Source organism: Hippopotamus amphibius, chromosome 13, assembly GCF_030028045.1.
Source record: "Hippopotamus amphibius kiboko isolate mHipAmp2 chromosome 13, mHipAmp2.hap2, whole genome shotgun sequence".
Lineage (NCBI taxonomy): Eukaryota > Metazoa > Chordata > Mammalia > Artiodactyla > Hippopotamidae > Hippopotamus > Hippopotamus amphibius.
This window is the reverse complement of record NC_080198.1, coordinates 31,847,685-31,873,071: the sequence shown is the minus strand read 5'-3', so window position 1 is coordinate 31,873,071 and position 25,387 is coordinate 31,847,685. Positions and strand designations below refer to the sequence as shown.

Sequence of the window (25,387 nt, the reverse complement as noted above, 5' to 3'; positions counted from 1 at the left end):
TGTATTGTCTGTGGCTGGCTTCATGCTGCAAGAAGAGTTTAGAGTAGTTGCAACAGAGACCACATGGCTCACAAAACCAAGTGTTTACTATCTGTCCTTCACAGAAAAAGTTTTCACTTAAACCCTGTATAGATTAATGCTTTCTTTATTCAAATACCCATTCAAAACTGTTGTTTATAGTCCATATAGACAGAGAGTAATTTACAAAGTCAGGAATTACTGGGTTGCTTTCTCTGACTCTGGAGAAATAATACGAAGCCTCTCTATCCTATCATCCAGTATCTGTTAGTCAAATATTATCCTCAGATTATTTCAACAAGTAACCACTAAAAATATTTTTGGGGACATATGGAAATGCTGTTACTCCTTTCTACATTTATCCATCATTTAGGAAGAAGAACCTCTGAGAATTAATTCTTTCAACAAGGAAAGGTATGTTATTGATTCCATAGCTTAGTGGTGTGTGATATAAAATACGTGCTCAGAATATAGGTGAGATCCAGCATTGTATACTTGTCTATGGAGACAGTAACAGGAAAGTTTGTGACTTCCAGGTGAGTAGAGGTTTAAGAGAAAGGGTGTTTGGCATTTTACCTAGAATTTGAAGGTCCGAATTAGACTGGGCCTAGGCATCCTAAGGAGGAATGTGAGTGATAACTTTGTTATCTCCAGACTTAAACAGTTTTAATTTTCCAGATGGAATAGACATTGTGCTTCAATTGAGCAGGGAGGGAATAAATGACTGGTAGGGGTGAGAAATTGACCAATGGGAGATTTAGAATTGTTAAAATTTTTATTCTCTGCTTCTGTGTATGAACCAGCTGTTTTAAGCTGTCTCTGAATGTGGCTTTTTCTAGCAAGTTTAGTTCAGATGGATAAGTATATTATTTTATGGTGAATTATCTAAGGGGAAACATTAGGCTTAGGTTAACTCAGGTAGCGTTGATCCTCAGAAGCTAGTAAATTTAAGTTTTCTCCCTGTTCTAGAGTATATATATCCTCAGCAAGTACTAGTAAACCCCCCTGTTGCTTGTTTTAGGAAAAGGTACCATAGAAGTCAAGCCTCTTCCACAGTGTTCCTAAAGGTGTTATAGGTACATTTAGCATAAGTTGAAATGTAATTAAAGAGTAGAATATGCTTAATCTAAAGTAAAATACACAACTTTTCATTAATGCTTCTTAAGAAGTCCCTTACTGTGCTTTTTGGAAAAATATAGGTCTCAATCACCACCAGTTCCGGCAGTGAAAAACAGAACACAACAAACTCAGACACTAAAAAACAGTACTTACGAAAGAGAGAATCTGATCTCAGGAGATAGTCAGACAGAGTCATCACCTGGGATTTCTGAACCATTTCATTTTATTCCCTATGTTCGAACCAACGAGATCTATTACCTTGATCCAGATGCACCACTGTCTAGGCCTTTAACCCAGGATCCTCAGTACCAAAATCCACATGGTAAGTAAATATATATGCACCCCTCCCTCCGCCCCGCCCCATCCAAGTTAGTATTTGGATGATGCTAACAAGTTTTGCCCCAGGAGAGGTAGAAAGATTTTCTGTTCTGGAGTCAATTATTAAAATCTTTATTGAATATTTATTACTTAAATTTTACTTGGTACTTCCATAGGATATCAGTTTATTAATGGATCTATAGAATATTATAGCATAGGGCTATTTCATATTATTAGACATGTATTTGAATTTTGTCATTTTTATCTGGCTTCAGAATGTGACCAAGAACAACAGCTATTTGACCATCTCAGGGACCCACTTCTTAATCCTAACTTGGTGAAAAACAGGGATCGTCAGCAAGCAATCCTTAAGGGACTCTCAGAACTGAGACAGGTATGAGTTTTTCCAAAGTGTGGATGTGACCATTTCCTAGTGGAGGGCTGTATGTTGGAATGGCTAAGTGTTTACTAGTTTTACTAATAAGCCTTGTTGGTTACATGACTTGGTTACACATTTCAGTTTATTATACAGGTGCTGATTCTTTTTTAAATCTTGAATGAAAATAAAACACAACTTTCCTTCTATTTGTTTCACATTGCCATCTCTAAGACTGTTTCTTTACAGCATGAAATCATGAGACATTTTGAATAGTAAGACAATTTTATTGAATGAAAAATGCATACATTTGAAATGGCAAAGCATGATCAATAAGGCCCTAAAACCAAAGGCAGAAAATAAATACAGTTATGCTTTCTTAGTAATGCAGTTCTTAGTTTTTTTTTAATGAAATGTGTTGGCTGTGTTTGGAATAGAACATTGATACAAGTCCCAAAGAGTAATATAACTCAGTGTGAAGTTACACATATAATCTTGCCAGACTACTTTTTCTCCCAGACCAATTGTGACTCATTATCTTGCTTAGGGAAAAAATAAAATCAGGTAACACATCCAGTGTTTAAGGCTATTAACTATCAGCTGGACTTAAAAAAAAAAACCTGTCCTGTGCTTTTAAAAAAAAAAAAAAAAGACTTGCAAAACTGGTTTTGCGGTTAGCTTTGATGGGAAAAATAAACTGCAGTTTTAGGAGTACCCTTCCCTTTTCCATATCCTGCATTTCAAATTGTTTCAACTGTGCTTAAACAATTCTTTCTATAGAGCTAGAATTCCTTTAGTTTTGTAAGTGCTAGCTTTGGTTACATACGGATTGAGTTTTGTAACTCAAGCTTGGTAACTCACACAGTAAAGATTTTACTTAAATTTCTTTTTGAAATGACAAGGCATATTCTAGCTTAGTGGAGACAAAAGTTGTAAGGTTAAGAGAAAGGAATATACACACAGCTCCACCTATATAGTGCCATATCTTATTTTAGCAGGGCCTTGTACTGGGCCACTAAGGTTAATGCAGTCAAGATAAACACTGGATGTTAGAGGGAGACCCATGACCATTTTAAGAGCATTTGGAAAAAAGGAAAGGGGTGTTGTCTCAGCTCCACAGTTAGGAGACATCAAAGGTCATTTCTATTAGTTTTATGCTAAAAATATAATCTTACAGATATGTGATAGCCACACAGTATCCAAGTGAGAAAATCTGGTGTAAAAATTGAAATTTTTTGAGTTTAAAATTTAACATGTCAAAGATAAAGTTTAAGTTATGGCCAAGTATAAATGAGCTCATGTTTTCAAAGTAAATATAGTTCTGGATTAACAGGACAGAAATGTAAAATAGGAATAATCTGCCCGTCTGCTGCACACCTTACTAACATATCAATGTGATTTCAGGGCCTTCTCCAGAAGCAAAGGGAGTTGGAAACTAATCTCATGCCTTTAACTGCAAATCAAGAAGAGAATTTTAGTTCTTCATTTTAAATATAGAAAAATCCTTTACATTTGATTGTCTTCTGAATTATAAAATGTGGTTGTTGCTTAACTATTTTTCAAATAGCCTAGATTTATTTTTTAAAATGCTTATTTAAAACTTACTATGTAGTAAAATGCTGTTTGTGTGTGTATGTGTATATATATATTTTAAAACAATAAAACAGACACATAAAAAAAGCTCAGTAGTAAAAAAAAAACAAAAAACTTCTGCTCTGTCATGTGTGGGTATTTATCTACTTACCTTAGTTTACAACGTTCTTCCACACTTTTTACGTGTAGCTTATTAACTGAAATACCATTTACGTAAAGAGAAGCTCTCAACAAAGTTCTTTTGCAGTGTCAAAGGAAGGTGTGACATCCCAACTTGTACTAAAACAGCCCAGGTTCAGTTTATGCTTTTGTGGAAACTTTTTGAAGTCCTTTTTCTAAAAAGGCCTTTTATTGTAGAAACTACAGTTTTCAAAAACATTTACAAGTTTGTATTAGTAATGGAGAGGCAATTATTAGCAATACATGTGGATTTACAATTTATCTCCACCATCTACTATTATCTGTGAATTTAAAAAGTTAGCTTTCGTATAGCACTTTAGCAGTTGTCCTTACCATCTGAAAAATATATTTTTCTAACAATTTAAAAATCTATAGCAAAGTTTGTTTCAAATTGTTTAATGCCTTTAATAAACAACCTATCTTCTGAAATATGAAATTGAATTTGGTTAAGTCAAAGACCACACAAGCACTGAAAATCGTAATTATCAGATACTCTCAAAAGGTTGACCAAAATTTTAGCAACAGGCAATTTTCACATGGTTAAGTCTAAAGATAAAAAATAATGCTGCCTGGTGTTAAGTCCTAAGTCCTATGTACATAGCTTTATCATCTAAATGAAACTGCTTTGTTCAATAAATCTCGAGGTATTGAGCCAAAATCCTGTATTTATTAACATCACTGGGTTATACCTGTGTAAAAACACTACACAAAAGCTTAAAATAAATACAACAGTTGATATGTCATTTCAGCAAAAGTTGTTGGGATCATCTGCCATTAGAGGAAGAAAAAAAGTAAAGCCATTACTGTTCACTATCCTTTTGCAAATATCTAGTTTTATATATAAAACAGGCTTCAATTTGAAGCCGAAGTACAGATGACATATGTGTAAAACTTAAAAGTGTCAACATGAGATAATTCAAGTACAATATATGTTAAAAATATATATATTTATTTCAATTTTCAGATGCTTCAACTGTTACAGGCCATCATGATTTAAATAAGAGGAAAAAAACATTTGAGAAAGGAAAAGAAACCTTTTGTTTAGAGAATGAAATATAAATTGTTAATTCACTTTTAAGAAACAGAAAAAGTCCATAACAACCTACTTTTTAAAAAAAGTTACTATACTTATTTCTCTTTTGAAAATGGCCTGGAAGAATCACTTTTCCACCAGCTTAATGGAGATGGAGCTCTATCTCTATCCAAGCTTTGAGTATAAGCAGATAAAAAGTAATTTTCACTTTCTTGAGACTGACTTGATGAAAGGGCATAAGGTGTCCCCAAAAATGTCTGATGAGTGAGAACATTAAAATGACTAAACTGATGGGACATATTTAATTGACTGTGATAAACCTGAAAGTTGCTATATGAATCTTGTTCAGCTGAATTACTGTTCTCTCCTTCAGAGCATACTATATCAATAGAAGCTCTCTCTTCAGAATCAATTTGATAAGTCTTATCTTCTAATAAACTTTTTTGCAAGTCAAGAGACGATTGCAATTCAATTTGAATATTCTTTTTTTGATCTGTTCCACGTGATCCTTTGGTCTCTTTCTCCAATATTTCTGAATGAAAATTGCTGCATACTTCTATTTGTGAGATTTCATCCCCTGAATCCAGAGACATATCCTCTTCATCCTTTTCATCGTTTTCTAAAAGAGCTACATTTAAAAAACAAAAAGTCCTACTCTATTGAAATAAACAATTTAAGTTTTAAAATTATACACTACTCACACAATATAATGCGTCAGGGTCTGCAAGTCCACAATCCCTTAAAGCTTGGTCTTCTGCCACAAGTTCACTTAGTCACAACACTCACACTAGGTGTGAATGTCCAGATAATCCGATGCTAAAAGCTTCTGCGAAATGTGTTCACGTTTAATGTTGGGAAATCCCAACTCCCAGCTCCAAAGGGGTTAATGTCAAAACAGCATCTAAAGTTATACGGTAATTCAGTATTTGACAAGACAAATATAAAATAAAAATTCTGACATCTAGCTTCACTGGATTACTGCTAAACTAGTTAGCTCTATCAAATGTTCGATCATCTCTGCTTTTCCTCAAAAACAAAAGTACATCTTTCATTTTACATAAAAACCTGGAACCAAAGCAGAGGCCATCTCACAAAAGACTAAAGCTATGGATATCTCTACTACCTTGTAACTGAACTGCTTTAATTCACAACAGGAGCCAATAAAGCTTATATACTCTCAAAAAGAAAATACCTACTCTATATATAGTACGCAGTCTACATTAATTCTAACAGCTTATATTGACTACAGTATATATAATAAGCAGGTTCTGTGTATGCTACGTAAAAGAATGATAAATGCCTTGAAACACTTCCTCTGAAGCTGAGTTTACACTGAGGTGAGCAGTTTCAAAATTAGCATTTCTTTATATGAAGTCAAAGCAAAACCATTCTTTTTCTGTCTGCCTTAAAGAAAATGAAAACTATTGAAAAGTTACCTGACTGTGACTCAAGATTCTCATTAGCACCAAGCAATGGAAGGTTTTCTTCTGTGATTGAGTTGTGATAGCCCACAAGATTTTTAAAGTTCTGCATAAAGTCTTCAGCAGTTGCAACCACTATTCCATTATCGGTATAACTGGAATGCATCTTGACACTCTTTTCTAAATTGGAAAAAAAAAATGTTGAATGTAAAACATTTCAAAATATAAAATGATAATGCCTGCTCCCAGCCCTCACAAAATCTTTTCCTCCATATTTTCAGAAACACCCAACACAGTCCCACAAAATCCTTTCGTCCACATTCCTATATTCATAGTAGAAAGCTCAAGAGCACTCTCTTTACCTGTTAAAAAGACTATGTGTCGTTGCTGTATGTTCTGAGCCTGAAGTCTGATAAGGCAGTCCAGTTCTGGAGCATTTCGAGTTTGTGAATCACAATTGTGGTATGACAAAATTTCAACCAGATGTTTCTTCTGATAGACATTCAGAAGCGTCAGCAGACTTAGAGCTTTAGCATTCAATCTGTGAAATTAAGTAGTTCAGTATGTGGATCTGCATTTCTAAAACTTAGTGTACACTTTTTAGCTTGAAATTAAAACTAATTCCTCAATTGAGGCAACTAATGACAACTGCACTGCTTAGCTCACTGCCTAATGTGATGTATGGGTGCTTCTTAGTAGAGGGAGACCAGGAATTGTGCAACCCACGGGTAAGGCCAGGAGCTTTCTTCTCTGGGTGCAAAGCCTAAGGGCCAGCTATTCAGGTTTAGACAAAAATCTCAATTTATTACTTACTAAATAAATTACACTTCGGCTTCACTAATTTAGAACTGTAAAAGGACAAAAAATATATAAGTCTTTCCTTTAAAAATACAGGGCTCTGAGCTATTTCTATACCTCCAGACACAAGGCAACATGTGGCAAAAATTACTGGCTACTGTCAAGAAGATGACAGTACTAATCTGTACAAGTTACACCTTTGGGCCTCAGTATTGCTATCTGTTATATAAAGATAAGACTTGGCCAGTGCCTACTTCACATGATTTGAAGATAAAACAAGTTTTTTAAAAATGAAATACAATAAAAAGTTAAATACTTAAGCCTGAATTTCCCTAAGTGCGTGCCGTGCAATATCAATAGGTATTAGAAGAAAAAAATGCTTTGTGGTCTAAGTTTTGGAAATGCTGAGAGACAAAATGGAAAACAGGATCCTTAACTACAGAGTTTCTCACACCCTTAAGTGTGTAAATAAGTACATTACATGGACTCTAGTAGTAGGATATAGTATCCCAAACTCATTTGATTACAATATTCATCTGCAGAGCCTCTCAAGGGCCTAGTGCTCTCAAAGAACCACACTTTGAGAAGTGATTTCTGGGCATGTTAGAAATCACTTATTTACATAAATGAATGTCCTAATCATAGATCCCTTTATCATGTCAAGATTAATGCCTGTCTCTTACTGATGAACTCTGACAAGAATAAGGACACAGATGCAGAGAATGGACTGGAGAACTCGAGGTTTGGGAGGGGGTGGGGGGTGAAGGGGAAGATGAGATGAAGCGAGAGAGTAGCACAGACATATATATACTACCAACTGTAAAATAGATAGCCAGTGGGAAGTTGTTGTATAACAAAGGGAGTTCAACTCGAGGATGGAAGATGCCTTAGAGGACAGGGATGGGGAGGATGGGGGGGACTCGAGGGAGGGTGGGGGGGGGAGTCAAGGAAGGGAGGGAATATGGGGATATGTGTATAAAAACAGATGATTGAACTTGGTGTACCCCCCCAAAAATAATAAATAAGTAAAATTTAAAGTAAAATAAAATAAAATACATTAGGCCATAAATACATATATTGACCACACTAATAAATGCCCCTTTCAAAAGCTCTTCACTCACAAAGACTTTAAATCACTGTTCAGAAAATAAAGGACTACTGGGAATTTGAAAAGTAAAAAAAAAAAAAAAAGATTAATGCCTGTCTCATGTGTAATGTTACTAGATTAACAATTGGGAGAGGGCCTGATCTAGTTGGCATATACAGTTCCATAAAAAAATAAAGAATGCTGATTATCCCATTTTGATTATTATTCTAAACCCAAGTGGCAGAGATTAAACCAGTTTTGTCTATATACATAACTAAAACTTAAGCAAACCTCTACATAAACAAGAATACCATTTTCAAACAGGCTAGAGTAATTCAGTATCTACATTCCCTTAAGGCTGGCAAAAGACATCTGTGAAAACTGAGCAGCATCTATAATCTATGAACATATAAAAAAAAAAAGAGCATGAAATTCTGTGAACACGTTAAAATCAACAACCAGTATATAGTTATTTTTCAAACCTTACCTGCCCAGTTCCTTTAGTTTTTTCTGAAATTTACAGTGGACTTTCCATTGCCATTTTCCTTCTGGAGTACTAAGTTCTTCGAGGAATGACAAGAAATTCTTAAGGTTCTCTGTTAGAGAAAATGATAAATAAAACCACTCACAAGTGAATCGTGGAACAAGTGTGTGTTGGTCTTATGTAGAAACAGCTAATGGGTTGGCCAACAAGTTTATTAGGGTTTTTCCATAATATCTTTCAAAAAAATTGAACGAACTTGTTTGCCAACTCAATACTTTCCTTATATAGTATTTTATTTCTCTTTTTTCCCCTTTAAGGGAGACAGATCTATATATCCCCTTTGAGACCTGAGAATATAATAACATCTACACACAAAAAACAAAAACATGTTGATAACAATAACAAACCAAAAGTAATTCAAGCGAAGCAGGTGCACAGAGCCCTGCTTTACACCAGATTTAGAGGAAGTTATTTGTAAAGAGTAAAAGAATGGGAAAGAAATTTGAGGTAATAAAAGCTCAAAAAAATGATGGAAATGTACTAGTTATCTGTGACTGGCAAAATGGACAATACAGTAAAAGTATGAGTGAGTCACTAATGAGAAAAACCTAGGAAAGACATAAGTTACATGCTTAAAAGAATAAATAAATCTTACCAATTGTGATTACTTCTGGATTTAGAATGGATTCATCAGAAACAATAAAACCTCCAGATACAAATAATTCATTATATGTATGATTTTTAACATCGTCCAGACTATCAACACCAGCAAAACTAACACAAGGGAGCTTCTTTAAAGTCACCAAGCCAGGTACCTATTTAAACACCAAAATAAAAATAGAAATAAGGACTCTGATCAACTCAAGTGTGAAGTAACCCACAAGAAATGTACTATGGCTCAACCTATATTAGTGTGTTGCCTCTGAAAAGTCAAGCACAAAAATAATATTTCCAACATTATTTCCAAATATACAAACCAACATTTACATGCTGGGCATCTACCTTGAACAAAATACTCTAAGGAAGAGGCACTTACAACAGACTTAGAAACATAGAATGATGAATACCAGCCTGTCTGGCCCTGTGAGTACAGTCAGAATTCAAATAAGGGCAAGAGCCTATGGACTGGAACAGTCAGGAAAGACTTCAAAGAGCAGTAGGATTTGAGATAGGCTCCTAAGACTAGATGGGGTACCTCCAAATCCAAGGTAAAGGGGGACTGGTTTGGCAAAGGGGGTACAGATAGGTTTTACCTAGGACATACAAAGGAAGGTGATAACAATATAATGCGAGCAGACCCAATGGCATTCAAGGAGTCAGTATTCTTAGTCTTGACTATTTAAGCGATAGAGAAGATCCGTGATATGCCATAATTTAAAATTTTGCATTAGTATAAATATGAGTCTCACAAGCTGATTCACGGAGGATAGTTTGGGTCAAGTCCTGAACCTCCCAACCTCGAAGTTTTGTCTCCTTTAAAGCTTATGAGGATATTTTAAAAACAAACAGCTTTAGTCTCGAAGATAGTAGGGATTTTTTATAACCAAAATGAGTAAGGAATTCAACTTAATAGTCTACCTTGTGAATGAAGCCTGCAATGTCTTCATTCTGAATAATAATCAATAGTTTATCTAATTTTGATCTTCTTTCCAAAAACTGTTCTGGATGACACACTGTATTGCCTAATTTGATAAGATATTCCTGTTAAAAGAAAAAAAAAAAACTAAATCAACATTTAAAAACTTTTTTGCAAACATCCATTTAACACCAGAAATGCAAGATAAACTGGTTAAGTTTTTACTACTACTAGACCACTATTAATGATGACCTTACGCTAGGGACACCTCAGAGATCCTCAAGTCCACTCTTCAATAAGACTGTGAAGCTCAGAGCTTAAATGTTCACAGTCGCAGTGTTACAATGTTACACAGTCAACGCCAAGTAAACTCCAGCGTTGGGTAACAACCATAAGAGCAATGGATTAGCCCAGGTTCTTAACTCTTATTCTGGGCAATCCAGAGCTCAATCAACCACTCCCTCACTCCCATTTTCCTTTCCTTGTAAAGCAGGCCCTTGATTACCTGCAGCAGTGTTACTGGTCTACTCCTTCAGAGTTACAAAGCACTTTTCTTTTTTTTTTTTTTTCTTTTTTCACTTTATTTATTTATTTATTTTTTGAGGTACACCAAGTTCAATCATCTGTACTTATACACATATCCCCGTATTCCCTCCCTCCTTCGACTCCCCCCCCACCCTCCCCAACAAAGCACTTTTCCTACTACTGTAGCTCATTTAATTCACAACAGCCCCAGGATCATTCTTAGAGAGCTTCGGTATGTACAATGATACTTTCATATTAATTAGCCACGCCTGTCAAGTTTACACCTTCAAACAAAACAGACTCTCCCATCTAACACAACCCTCCATGCTGATGACATAGTACTACCTTTCAAAGGACACAAGATAGCCAGTCCCCGAAGAGTTTTCTTTGCTTGCTGGGGGAATCCTGAACTCTGAAGCAAACTGTAGGATTCTGAAGGTCACATTCCTCTTTTCACAGATAGGAGCATATTAATTTTCTCAAGGATGGCATGGCTGGTTAGATAACCATAAATCTAAACCAAGCTTGCCTCACAACCAGTCTTTCAAGAGCTGTCTACCAGTGTCACACCCAAAAAGGATGTTTCTGTGTAGCCCTACATTGTTTGATTTTGCTCTAACCTCTAAAGCCTCTGAGCAGATCTCAGAGCAGCTTACAATCAAGTTATGAAAAGGTAAATTATTGTCTGAAGGGCCTGCTTCTAATTTTTGGTCTTTTTTACATTAAGCTTTAAATGCAAGTTTGTTTTAAATAAGACAGTTTAACTCATAAAGTAACAAATCAATTTGACTCCAGAAATACTTAGGAAGTTTAAAATTTTATTCATAAAAGTCCTATACTCTATTGTAACATTTTTGCTGGAGAATTTCCAATGGATATTAAAAGAAGTAAAGTTCTGATCTGATTCCCTATCAGATTTATAAAACACACAGCATCCTTTTCCTTTTCTACATAAAATAGCAGAAATATGATGTATTCTAAGCCAGAGTGGATTAAAAGCACCATTCATAAGTAAACGCATTTCCTATATGTGTGTTAAAATCAATTTTTTAAAATGCAGTGGAAGGAGATGGAGCACACTGGGAACTGTGCCCAATCCACTCTCTCATCTAGCTCCACACCAACATGCAGCTATGCCCCAGAGAGCTGCAAACATGTTGCTGGGGGTGGAAAAATGTCGCGAAGCTCAATGTTCAATCATACAGGGCAAAAATGCAACCAAGAAATTCCTGCTAAGTCTGGTTTCATCTTTCCAAAAAACTACAGGGAATTAGTAAAGGCGCTCTGCCTTTACTAACAAAGGCACTCTCCTGCCTCCATTTCCATGCTCTTCATGTTCTTATAAGCACATCACATGAAACATGCAGACATCAAAGAGATCCTCAAACTGACAAAGGCTCAGGACATGTCAAAGCATGGAGTTTGTGGGCCACTCTGGGCTATAAGCCACTTAATCATTGGTCCCTTCTGCTTCCTCTAACTAAAAAAGCAGAAGTTCATCATGGCAAATAAATTCCATAAATAGAAGCAGGCATTTAAAAACTAAGGAATTAAAATGCTATATAGTTTAGTGAATACTAACTGTCAATATTAAACCACTAATACAACTGTCCCATATGTTATAAATTATGTAACTATTGTTACATATTTTACATATCTGTCTCTGTGTGTATTTTTTTAAACCAAATGCCTGAAATGCTAGTCTACTCCATAGCTTCAGTACAAAAAAATATACCTTGCAATGAGGAATCTTTCATGATTGGGGAAGTCTTTCAGGATCATCATTTTTTTGATCAATAAAGGCTATAGGAAACCCTGGCATGACCAGGGCATCGAGAAATACCAAAAGATATCATCATCAGGTTATCCTGGACAGTTTTATTTTTCTACCCGATAAAACCCCATGAGGTAAACACTGACAACTTCCTTTATTTCTCTGCATCTTTCCTTCCCCTTTGTTAAAAACCCAAGTAAGAAACTTTGAAAATCTTTGAATCAACAATTTAAAGGTATTTGCAGTATATAAACAACTGGTCTTTAAAATGACCCTATGCAAAACAAGATTCAAAATTCTAAGATATTTAGATAACAGGTTATGAATTTAGTTGAACTTACTAGTCTTTTATTGTACTCTGCATTAAATTATGAAAGTAACACGGTCAACATTTAGAAACAAACAAAAAAACCATATTATAGAGGTCAGCCCCAACAAGTAAAGTTTAGACAGCATTACAATTACCTTCTCATTTAGTTACCTTTATTTCTTTACAGAGCACACTCTCTTCTTCTTCATGAATATAAAACTTCACTGTATTTTTCTGGACATCTTTCATGATTTTAACCAAACTGTTAAATACTTCAGGTTCTAACTGGCTTATGAAATCTGAAAGAGCTGGTTGAGCAGAAATGTTTACATCACTGGGTGATTTTGTTGTTTCTTTTTCTACTGGTTCCCGGGCAGTATCACCAGGTACAGTATGATCAGAAGTCACCATTGGTTCTGTGGCAGGGTGTGGCTGGTTCCCTTCTACTTCAGTTAAACCCAAAGTTGAAGAGGAATGCTGCTCATCAGAGTTGGTGTCTTTCAAAGGATCACTACCAAGTGGCTCAAGGTGGTGTTTATTGTTGAAGTCGCTCGAGGAAACTGGTGTGACATGCCTTCCCAGAGAGCTCAATGCTAGCTTAGTTCCAGAATTGTTAGGACTGATTGGTGGCAAATTCCCACCCTTGGCTGATGCTTTGATAATAATAGTATTTAGTTTCTCATGCAAGCCATCTACAAACTCCTGTACACCAGCTTTGGAAGTCTTAGAATATATGAACTCAGACAGTCGTTTCATCTTCTCTTGTGTTGAAAAGATGGGTGTGGAAATTCTACTGACATATGAAACATTCTTTTGCTTCAAAATCTCTTCTATCTTCCTCGAAAAGAGATTGTACTCGCCTAACACTGTCCTTTCTGTGGTTTCGCTCATTGCAGGCGGTTCTGCTGCTGGCACACACTGCTCCTCCACTGTCACCACCTGACCTGTCAACACGTCATTCTCAGTGGTGCCCTTTAGTGTGTCTGTAAATGGAGAGGATGGAAACTGGTAATCAGAACTTCTCTGTCTACTTATTACCCGGGGGTCGTTAGGAAAGGCCTCCTGTGGTGGCAGACACACCAGTTGCTCTTCTGGTGATTTCATACCTATATGGGAAGAATTTATTATTACAAAAGCAATCCAAAATAATAACATCTGAAAATACGAACTCATAAATAAGAAAAAGAAAAAGCCAGGTCAAGTATGTATTTAGAACTATGCACTGGAAGGTAGAATAAAAACCTCAAATAATAGTGTGAACCTATTTCCTAAGTGCCCAACTTATTTATGGCTGGTCTTTGTATTTCAGTAGCTAGAGTGACAAGTTTGAATGTTACTTTCTTTGATTCCTTTTGAAGTATTCAAACAAGTGCCAAAATTTAACATCAATACAAATTAAGTCACAGTTTATTTCTGCTTCCCTACCTTTCTGTAGATCTGACTTTAACAGACATGCTTTAACCACAATGGTCAGTTACAACAGCTTGCACAACCCTTATATTCTTTGCCAAGTAATGTCCACTACTATGGTAATACCCTCTTAATACGAAAATTTTGAGTGTAAGGCAATTGAAAGAATGCCAAGCTGAAATGCTGTGGGAATAAGTCATCAAGAGTTGCACTCAGGATCTAGGATAATTAATTTTATCTGTTTTCAGATTTGCTCTCACATATGGGGTTGCTTAGTGGATTTACTACAATGTTAGGGACTTCAATTTATCGGGGAAAGAAAGTCTCAATAACACAGGAAGAGAACATACTGGGTTGGCCAAAAGTTCGTTCAGCTTCCGAACGAACTTTCTGGCTAACCCAATATTTCATAGCTCCATTAACAGTAACACTTTTGATAGTACTTTCATAAGTATTTTTATTTTGTTTGGAAATAATTCAAGAGAAATCATAATAGCTATTTCCCCATTTGAGATGAAGAGATCATTAAACTAGCTGATGCTAATGGAACCACTATAACCTTTGATTCTTGACAACTAGCTCAATCCATAAGAACATACATTTTTTCCCACACAAATCCTAAGTTCAAACACAGTATGTTTTTGAAACTACATTTCAAAACAGGTACCCTAAGTCCCTTTTTAAAAAAACATGGAGAAAATACGTTTAACAGCAATTTATAGTAATACTTTATTTCAGGAAAAGACAAAATTTCATTATTTCTGCCTACAAGTTCATATTACACAATTTTATCCTTTAAACAATTACTAATTTTTCTTAAATCTTAGCCAACATTCCCTAACAAATTGCTGTTGTAGTATATAAAATGTTACCTCTAGATTAGAAAGTCCACACATAGGTATAGTTTTCAAAACTATAGTACTTTTCAGATACAGTGAACTCCCTATTCAAGTTTGCACCCAGGTATAGCAGTGCAAGCTCTCTACATAAAATTCAGTTTTGATTTTCCCCACACTCACACTTTTCTAAAGGTTTAAACAACCTCAGCAGCATTTAGTTTATAATATTTCTCTACCAACCCCAGTAGTTATCATGAATCACTACAACCATTAAGTGCTGCAAAGGCACCTGTCAGCAGGGTAAGAACGCCATACAGCAGGTCTGTAGGTTAAAGAAAAGAAGGGGAGCAAAATGTCCAATGTACCAAGGTAAGAAGTACAACTGCATGAAACTGACAAACCAGAAAATCCAAGTTCCATAAAGTAATTGAGAACACCAAATGCCCTTCTTAAACCTGCAACATGGGGTTTAGTGCACACATAAAATGTCAGGATGAGTATGTAAGAAATCTGTAACAGGGGCACTCCCTGGCAGTCCAGTGGTTAGGACTCAGTGCGCTTACTGCTGTAGCCCAAGTTCAACCTCAGCACGGCCAAAAAAAAAAAAAAACAAAGTAACAGAGGTTGATCGATGGGGGTGAAACCAAGTGTCTGGCCTAGGAGTAGAAGAATTATTTTTTGAAGTATTTTTGTACTTCTTGAATTGTGTACCATGTCAAATATCTGATTCAAATAAAAAATTTTTAACTGAATCTCATAAAACAAATGAATTGGGGGGGACCACGTGTAATTTTAAAACTTATGAATGGTTTATTATTAAAAATACGTGAAATACCTTCTCCCAAAATTTTCAGGTATAGTTCAGACCAATAAACTTATTCTTAATTTTTTTCCCTGAATTTATTTATTTTTTAACCATGCCATGTGGCATCCAGGATCTTAGTTCCCTAACCAGGGACTGAACCCACACCCCCTGCAGTGGAAGCTCGGAGTCTTAACCACTGGACCACCAGGGAAGTCCCTCAATAAGCTTATTCCTAAAGTGCTATGGATAAAGGAAATGTTTTTAAGCTGAAATATAACAAATCCACATGGGGAATTTTCCATATTTAAAAAACTAAACCAAATCCCTTTTGAAAATGCAAATGACCACCATGTAATTTTTAGGTACAGATTTCCCCTATGTAATTTTTATTATTAAAATCAGCAACTTTATTGTTTTAAAAACATCTTCAATAAATGATTTAAAAGAAACACACATCAATATCCATAATAATACATGTTTTCTACTACCACTCAAGCACCGTAGTACTCTGACTTTTAAGTGGGAGTAGTGAGCTCTCTAAAGGTAGCAACATTTGGATTTTTATACTTTCAACCACAAAATATGAAGATGGTATGCCAAATAAAGACTGCAGATGCTGATGGAATATTATGAAGCATAAACAAGATACCTGCTTCTCCCAATGAGAAAGAATTACTGATAGAAGCAAAACTTAGATGAATCCTAGACATATGTTGTGTGAAAGAGCCAAAAGCAGAAGAGGACACGTGTAGGTTCCATCTATCTTAAATTCAAGAGCAGGTAAAACTAAGCTATGGTGAAAGAAGTCAGATTAGTGGTTAGTTTGGGGCAGGGAGAATACTGACTGGGAGGATGCAGAAGAAAACCTGGGGTACTGAAAATGTTCTACATCTTGATTTGGGTGGTGGTAACCAAAGTGTTTACATATGTAAAAATTCATCAAGTTGTCTACTTAAGATTTATGCACTTTCCTGTATGTCATATCAATATATCTGTTCTTCCTCCTTTGTTTTCTTTTTTGAATCATCTTTTCCTAGGAGGAGACAAAGATCACCTTGAAGAAACCTATTAACTCAAAGTCTCTATTTTATTCCCAAAAGAGAGGAATAACTGTAAAGATGTACTGAAATTAAAGTCATTTAGCTTTTCTTCCAAATAAAAAAAACAACACAAGATTTCTGAAAGAGTAAGATACAATGAAATGGAAACAAAAAACACCCAGACCAAACTCCAAGCAAGAAGAGTTTGCCTATGGCCATCTGCAGAGATGATGAATTGACTTGAGTTCAGACAAAAGAAACTGTCTTCTAAGCACCTACTACAACTAGCTAATCAGCAACATCTGTAAATGTTTCTGGAATCCAAAAGTTTCCTAATCTCTTACTTAAATTATCTGCAGAAATTAGCTTTACAATCAGAAAAAGAATTAAGTCAAAAAAATTCTGGATTAGGAATAATGTACCTAAAAGACATATATGGCCTCACCTCCTCATGTTTTTTAAATTTAAGAGACACTTGAAGACTGCTTCTCATAGGATATCCTGTAGAAATGAATTAAGAAAAATATTCTGGTCTTCCCAAGTCATCACATCAGACAGAAACTACTGTAGGTGAAAAACGCATAATCTCTATGAATCTTCAGTGACTCCCTTGAACACATTCTTTGTATGACAACATTTGATATAAATCAATTAATGATTTAAATACAAATATGATATTGTCCAAATTTTCTGTAATTAACAGACTTAAACTGATGCCCTCCTGATAGAGGACCAGAACTGCAAGCAGCAATTCTGAAGAAGGGCACATTGAGAGGAAAAGCAAAGAGAGCCTTCTCACCTGGTGTTTGCTTCTCACCATGTTTCCCCAGCTGGTCTTCTGGGCTCCTTGCATTCCCTCCTGAGGGAAAGCATTCATTAGATTTGTAGACTCTCTTCAGATACCGGTGACAACCTTTTAAAGCACCTTTCAGACAACCCCAAATGCTAACAAATCCAAGTATTCCTTCTTCTGCCTAAAATTATCCTGAAGGGTCATTAAGAGATGGGAAGTCACTTCCCTTTCCATTTACGTGATGATAGAATATCAACACCTAGATGCTGTGCCTTCAAATGGCTCTGAAACCAACTGTGAAGGTTTCTAAATGAGGAAGGTTGAGATAATCCCCTTGTATAGACTACTTCCTTATTTTGTTTCTCCAACTTGAGCCAACTTCTCCAGCTCATGAGTACCAGTTGCCATTCTATGATCATTTCTAGGCCTCTTGCCTTCTCTGATAAGTTACTAAGTAGGGAATGGTGCTGAAGCCCACGGAAACTCATCAAGTTTTAGAAATTCTTCGCAGAGCCCTTGGAGGTCTCAGTAGCTTCTAGGTCATAAGCCAGTCTACTTTCTAGCAAAAATTGTTTTTTCTTTTTAAAGGTTAAATAAAGATCTAGGAATGGAAAAGATGTGCCCTGGAAATATTTCCCAAAATGCTTAGCTAACAAAGATGAACAAGAACTTGGAATATTAACAGTTATCTGTTTATGTGTGTGTATGTGTTTGCACAGAGAAATCAGAATACTGCAGAATGATCTTTCAACATCTAAGCTACTCTTGCCTCATGGTCCAATAAGCTTTCTAAGGATATCTACATTTAATCATTTCAGGCCATTCTCTACAATGACCCAAATTCTCTAAAATAACCCAATATTAAGAATTCAAATTTCTTTCAAATAGATGAACCTTAACATGACCACTTCTTAGACAATAGCTTGTGAAGTTTAATAATTTGAGAAGACAGCATTTAATTGGCTGCCCAAAGACCCTCATTTCATCTCTGTAGCTACCTCACCTTATTAGAAACCCAATTTCTGCCAACAGTTTTCATTTGAAAGTTGCATATTAAATTCCATAGGGAGAGTAAGTATATTTTAAATCCCTCAGTTTTTAATAGGTTCTTTTGCAAATACTGACCAAGAACAGCAACACTCAAGTGATGAGTATCACACTGCTCAAAATAGGACACTGAAGATGTCAGAGCCAAGTAAGACCCAAAAGTGGAATCTAGAAAAGACAAAACCCTTCAGGAAATTGGTCCCTAAGTAAAAGCAAGCAAGCCTAAGTCCCAGTATACTTGTTCTTACCTGTAATCGGAATCAGTTTCCAATGTATTTCAGTCTCTTCAACATTATTTGACTTAGATTGTCTACGGAATCCATGTTCAATGGGAACAGTGGGACACAAGCTGCAATCTTCAAAATTATTCATGCTAATTAAATCTAGATCCTAAAAATTAAGAGTACAGATTCAATGCTTTTCTTTTCAATTAATTTTAATGTCAAGAATAAACAACTGTTTTTTCACAGCAAACTCACAAACTTCAATCAAAACATTACAAACGAGTAAAATCAACACGGTAAAGTTACAATACTCTAATCTCAAACTAAAACATAATTTTTTCTCTCAAAGCATAATTTGTGGATCTAGAGCAGAGGTTGGTAAACTTCTTCAGTAAAGTACCAAATATTTTAGGCTTTGCAAGCCAGATACTCAGCTCTGCCACTGTAGTGCAAAAGCAGCCATAAGCAATACCAAAATGAATGGGCATAACCGTGTTCCAATAAAGTTTTAGTTACAAAAATAGGCAGTGGGCTGGGTTTGGTCCATGCCCCCATCGATTCCAATTTAGAGTTTTAAATATGTCAGGAACACTACACAACTCTTAGAGGAAAACACAGGCACAACACTCTATGACATAAACCATAGCAAGATTCTTTTTGACCCACCTCCTAGAGTAATGGAAATAAAAACAAAAGTAAACAAATGGGACCTAATGAAACTTAAAAGTTTTTGCACAGCAAAGGAAACCATAAACAAGACAAAAAGATAACCCTTAGAATGGGAGAAAATACTTGCAAATGAATCAACAGACAAAGGATTAATCTCCAAAATATATAAGCGGCTCATGCAGCTCAGTATCAAAAAAACCAAACAACCCAATCCAAAAATGGGTGGAAGACCTAAACAGACATTTCTCCAAAGAGGACATACAGATTGACATTACTCAGCTATAAAAAGGAATGAAATGGAGCTATATGTAATGAGGTGGATACCTAGAGTCTGTCATACAGAGTGAAGTAAGTCAGAAAGAGAAAAACAAATACTGTATGCTAACTCATATATACGGAATCTTTAAAAAAAAAGAAAAATGGTACTGATGAACCCAGTGACAGGGCAAGATTAAGGATGCAGATGCAGAGAATGGACTGGAGGACACGGGGTTGGGGGGGTGGGGGACGAAGGGGAAACTGGGACGAAGTGAGAGAGTAGCATAGACATATATACACTACCAACTATAAAATAGATAGCTGGTGGTAAGTTGTTGTATAACAAAGGGAGATTAACTTGATGGGTGATGCCTTAGAGGACCAGGACAGGGAGGGTGGGAGGGAGTCACGGGAGGGAGGAGATATGGGGATATGTGTATAAATACAGCTGATTCACTTTGGTGTACCTCAAAAGCTGGTACAAAAGTGTAAAGCAGTTATATTCCAAAAAAGAGCTTAAAAAAAAAAATCTAGAAACAATAAATGCTGGAGAGGGTGTGGAGAAAAGGGAACCTTCCTGCACTGTTGGTGGCAATGTAAGTGGATACAGCCACTATGGACAACAGTATTGAGATTCCTTAAAAAACTAAAAATAGAACTACCATATGACCCAGCAATCCCACTACTGGGCATATATCCTGAGAAAAGCATAAGCCAAAAAGAAACATGCATCCCAATGTTCACTGCAGCACTATTTACAGTAGCCAGGACATGGAAGCAACCTAAATGTCCATCGTCAGATGAATGGATAAAGAAGATGTGGCACATATATACAATGGCATATTACTCAGTCATAAAAAGGAACAAAACTGAGTTGTTTGTAGTGAGGTGCATGGACCCAGAGTCTGTCATACAGAGAAAACAAATACCGTATGCTAACGCATATATATGGAAATCTAAAAAAACAGTACTGATGAACCTAGTGGCAGGGCAGGAATAAAGATGCAGTTGAAGAGAACAGACTTGAGGATACAGTGGGGGAAGTTCTGGGAGCAAGTGAGAGAGTAACAATGACAGATATACACTACCAAATGCAAAATGGATGGCTAGTGGGAAGCTGCTGCATAGCACAGGGAGATCAACTTGATGCTTTATGACAACCTAGAGGGGTGGGATAGGGAGGGTGAAAGGGAGGCTCAAGAGGGAGGGGATATGAGGATATATGTATACATACAGCTGATTCACTTTGTTGTACATCTGAAACTAACACTACACTGTAGAGCAATTATACGCCAATAAAGATGTAAAAAAAAAAGTCAGGAAATAGTAACAATATAGGTTAGTTTCTTAGTGCCTACCTCATACACGCCCCCAACTGAGATCCCTGCCATCATTCTCCCCATAAAATAAATATCCCAAAACTACATGTAGAAAGCCTGGGGACATGGATATGACTTTATTTTTTTTTCTTTTAGTTGCACCATGCAGCATGCGGGATCTTAGTTCCCTGACCAGGGATGGAACCCATGCCCCCTGCAGTGGAAGCGCGGAGTCTTAACCACTGGACCACCAGGGAAGTCCCGTCATGCATATGACTTCTACTCAAAGACAAGGAAGAGAAAATGGAAGAAAGTAAATTAGGAACAAGCCTTTAGGAACATGGTACCATCCTGGTACTGTTCCCCAAGTGATGCAACCACTTCTTAGGAAGCAGGAGCTTGGGGGGATTAGGCTACTTCTCAGTTAGGTATCAGTACTCTAAGCACATATCATAAACAAACTGGATGCCCTGTAAAGTAAGGCTGAGAATCACCTCAGAGGTGATCCTAAAGGCCACTCATTTTCCACTGCATGAGAAATAAAAAGTATTTAACCTTGTTTCTAACTGGCACACTGACTTTGGTCACCTTATCTACCTCACCTGTGGGTTCTGGTACTGCCAGCAGAAACCCAATGTTTTGAAGATTCAATTTTTTTATGAAATGAAAGAGGGTTAACTCCCAGTAAGCTGTTCCTGACAGATTGTTCAGCCTTCACTCTATCATAATGGTAAATCTTAAGACTGTACATAAAGCCTATGAGCAGGAAGGAAAACACTTCTGCATTTATCTCTTTGTAACAAGGAACAACTTAGAAATACTACCCGGCACAGACACTATTATTGAAATGTGTATCTTATTTCTTTGTGAAAGGGAAAAACAAGAACACCCACATCCTCCCTTTCATACACATATTCACAAAACCAAACAAAGATAATGGAGATATAGGCTTACTTCTTTCAAATGTAGTTTATGGTCAGTGCCTACTTCACTGGTAGAAACAGCAACAGGATACTTTAAAGATGAAGTATCTACTTCTAGCAATGGGCTCTGAGTATCCTTAAAATGTGCATTTTCAATTTTTGCACAAGTAGACTGCTCATATTCTTTCTTATCCAGGGTAGAGTTCAACTCATATTCATGCTTTTGCCTCATTTCTTCATAGGCACCATCAGAACTGAATCCTAAGGCCTTGTTGACTGTGTCTGTCAGGGATGCATCAGAATGACGTGCACTTGCTAGTGTCTCTGACAGCCAATTAAACAGCCTATGGATGTCAGCAATGCCAGAGTTAGGGGTATCCTGCTGCTGCCGCCTCAAGTCAGCATCATGCGCAAGACAGCCAACAGGCTGTGGAGACTCTGAAGGGAAAAGACAAAGAGCCATCTCTTAAAGTCTGGAAGGCAAGCATAAACATATATATATATGTATATGTATACATATATGTATACAAATTATCATATAACATTTATAGGCAGAAACTCAATCAAACCACCTGCTTAGAATTTACAAGCACATCCATCCCTTACTTTCCAAATATGACTGGTTCTAAAATTTTGCACATAGGTCAAAATTCCCAGTAAATGAAGGTTTATTTTCATCATAACTTGAGAATTCTATTAAGAAATGAGCTCACATATCATGTTAGTAATATGGGTAATACATATTAATAACTGCATTGTAGCCACCTTAAACTCTGCCACAAAAATCCTAAAATCAACGAGGTACTTGACAACAGAAAAAATACCTACACTTACTATTTTGCAAAACGTTAGAGGAGGGTATGCAGATTATACTTAAATCTTCTAAAAAAATAAAAACAAAAAACCATGACTTTGACTTTGATCTCTCCCATAACATTTTGCACTTAAGATACAAGCTAACCTTCTTATAATCTAAGCTTTATCTTAAATGACTTGATTACTTAAATCATAACACAGCTGAGATATTAGAGATACAAAATTATCCCGAAGAAATCTACACCAATCTTGCACAAGAACAAAAAGTACTATGAGAGAAAACATGTTAGACATGGCTTTAAGCAGGTATAAATCTGGGTTATCTGCACCACCAATGTATTTAAAAATTTGCAAAGGGAGTAGACATTCAAGAAAGGCATGTGCTTTAATACTGAAGGAGGGTAAAGCCAGGGTAGATATCAGGATTCTGATTTAGGTAGTGTATAATGTACCACAGCCAAAAAAGAAGTTAGAAACAACAGACTACATAATTCATGATTCTAAGTATGTGAAATTATAGAGACGGCAAAATAATCTATACAGACAGGAAGCAGATCAGCAGTGGAGTGGGATGAGCTGAACTACAAAGAAGAACAAGGTAACATTTGGAAGTAATGAAAAATGTCCTATATGTTGGAATGGTGGTAACATAGCTACAAAAAACTCAAACTGTGCACTTAAAAGGAGTGCACTGTATATAAATCATACCTCAAAAAGCTGATGCTAAAGGGAGTAGGAGAGAAAGAGGCTACCTCTTAATAAAATGAGTGGGCTCACCACCAGATCAAGATCAGGATACTTTCAGAATCAGAAATAAAGTGTGCAAAATGACTAGAAACAAACATAAGTGAGGAACACCTAGACATACAAGTCTGATTGTCAGGTTCTACTTTAACCTATCTACCCCTTCTCCCCTGCCCCATTTCTCCTTTGGTCTATTATAACTAGCATGGCTTTCCCACCATTTTAATTACTAATAAAGCCTGATTTCCACCCACAAGCATTTTTTCATGAATACAAATTTGCCAATTATCAGCTAAAGTGGTGCCAAAATTTAAGTATCTTGCCTATAATGAGTTCAGTGCTAGGAAATTTAGCTGAGTTTAGGAACGATGCTTGGAGTCAGTCAGAAGTGAGTTCAAACATGGATCAGTGAACTACATAACTTTAGGTCAAATTATTTAACTTCTCTGAGATGGGTTCCTCATCTGCAAAATAAGGATAATAATGTCTACCAATCAAGAACTAAATGAGTCCATACATGCAAAGCAGCTAGCACACAGTAAGCACTTAACTCTCAAGTCACAGGTCAACTCATGGATGGACCTAGAGATTGTCATACAGAGTGAAGTGAGTCAGAAAGAGAAAAACAAACGTCGTACATTAACACATATATGCGGAATATAGAAAAATGGTACAAATCAACCAGTTTGCAAGGCAGAAATAGAGACACAGATGTAGAGAACAAACACATGGACACCAAGTGGGGAAAATGGCGGGGAGGGACCGCGGGGAATGAATTGGGAGATTGGGATTGCCATATATACATTACTAATAAGAACAAAAATCAAATTGTACACTTTAATCATATGCAATTTATTGTATGTCAATTGTATCCCAATAAAAGTTCTTAAAGAAAAAAAAAAGACACACGTCAACAGTAAAAGACAGTATGGATCAGTAAGCACCCTCAGGTTCAGCACAGAGCAGAAACCCAGAATAAGCTAAAGGAGATGAAAACCATCAAGGAGCAGAACAGCCAGAAAGCTAAGGAGGGATCTGAACTGTAAAGGTACGAGGCCTAAGAGAAATGAAATATGCTTCAGGAAAAAAGAAAAACGTAAAGGGCTGACCATGATATATTCTGAGAAGAGTGCCTTAACCAAGAAGAGTGGGAAACATTGCAACCCAAGCTGGACATGGCCAGTCCATAACAAAGCCTTGAAAAATGAAGACAGAAGCTGAGACTGGCAGCAAATTATCAAGACAATACTTAAAAGAACATGATTCTGAAATTAGTGTTAGAAGCTAGGAAGGACACCCAGCACATGGTCAACGATGAAACACTGGAAAGAAAAAGAGAACACAGGTCAAGTAAAGAAAAAAACCCTGAAAGTTATTGAAGAGAACAGCAATGTCAAATAGAACTTTCTGCAGTGATAGAAATGTCCTCTATCTGTGCTGTTCAAAACAGTAGTGTGGCTGGTGAAATGTAGCTGGCATAATGCAGGAAATGAATTTTTATTTCATTTTAATCAATTTAAACTTAAATAACAACATGTGGCTAGTGGCTACTATATTGGATAATGCAGGAAGAGAGGAAGTGAAGGAGAGCAGGTAAGTGAAAAGTAACTGAGGATATAAACAGACTGCTAAGAGAACAGTGTAATAAGGGCACTAACCTAGTCAGTTCTGAGACATGCTGAATTCGAAAGCATGTGAGTAAAAGCTGCTCAGTAAGAAAAGAGAGGAATGGAACAGTCAGATCTACTCTAATTAACAAGAACAGCAGCAGTACAAAATGTACATTGTTACATCACAGATCCCTGAATGCAAAGAACACATCTCATGCTTATAGACTAGCAGTGTTAAGATCTTAAAAACCTAAATGAAAAGATCTTTTAAATTACTT

The 25,387-nt window shown here is 36.3% G+C and overlaps 2 protein-coding genes across 21 annotated transcripts in view; one reads left to right on the top strand and one right to left on the bottom strand.

Moving 5' to 3' along the window:
- The window catches only part of CCDC66 (coiled-coil domain containing 66), a 45,096-nt gene extending 40,634 nt beyond the window's left edge, over nucleotides 1-4,462 (top strand). For all 17 annotated transcript variants that reach the window (XM_057706369.1, XM_057706367.1, XM_057706360.1 and 14 more), the window contains 4 exons: nucleotides 392-432; nucleotides 1,218-1,459; nucleotides 1,731-1,849; nucleotides 3,236-4,462. In XM_057706369.1, coding sequence (XP_057562352.1) covers nucleotides 392-432; nucleotides 1,218-1,459; nucleotides 1,731-1,849; nucleotides 3,236-3,322 — 489 coding nt within the window. In that variant the 3' untranslated portion in view covers nucleotides 3,323-4,462. The remainder of the gene's footprint in view (nucleotides 1-391; nucleotides 433-1,217; nucleotides 1,460-1,730; nucleotides 1,850-3,235) is intronic.
- A 70-nt stretch (nucleotides 4,463-4,532) lies between these two features.
- TASOR (transcription activation suppressor) overlaps nucleotides 4,533-25,387 on the bottom strand; it is a 51,953-nt gene continuing 31,098 nt past the window's right edge. Inside the window, exons 15-24 of one of the 4 annotated variants that reach the window (XM_057706354.1) lie at nucleotides 21,971-22,377; nucleotides 18,795-18,936; nucleotides 17,506-17,565; nucleotides 12,784-13,595; nucleotides 10,006-10,128; nucleotides 9,083-9,242; nucleotides 8,431-8,539; nucleotides 6,421-6,599; nucleotides 6,074-6,238; nucleotides 4,533-5,538 (exon numbers count right to left, since the gene is read on the bottom strand). In XM_057706354.1, the coding sequence (XP_057562337.1) occupies nucleotides 5,483-5,538; nucleotides 6,074-6,238; nucleotides 6,421-6,599; nucleotides 8,431-8,539; nucleotides 9,083-9,242; nucleotides 10,006-10,128; nucleotides 12,784-13,595; nucleotides 17,506-17,565; nucleotides 18,795-18,936; nucleotides 21,971-22,377 (2,213 nt within the window). In that variant the 3' untranslated portion in view covers nucleotides 4,533-5,482. Of the gene's footprint in view, nucleotides 5,539-6,073; nucleotides 6,239-6,420; nucleotides 6,600-8,430; nucleotides 8,540-9,082; nucleotides 9,243-10,005; nucleotides 10,129-12,783; nucleotides 13,719-17,505; nucleotides 17,566-18,794; nucleotides 18,937-21,970; nucleotides 22,378-25,387 lie in introns of all 4 variants that reach the window. The other 3 variants (XM_057706352.1, XM_057706351.1, XM_057706353.1) reach the window with 3 other exon arrangements.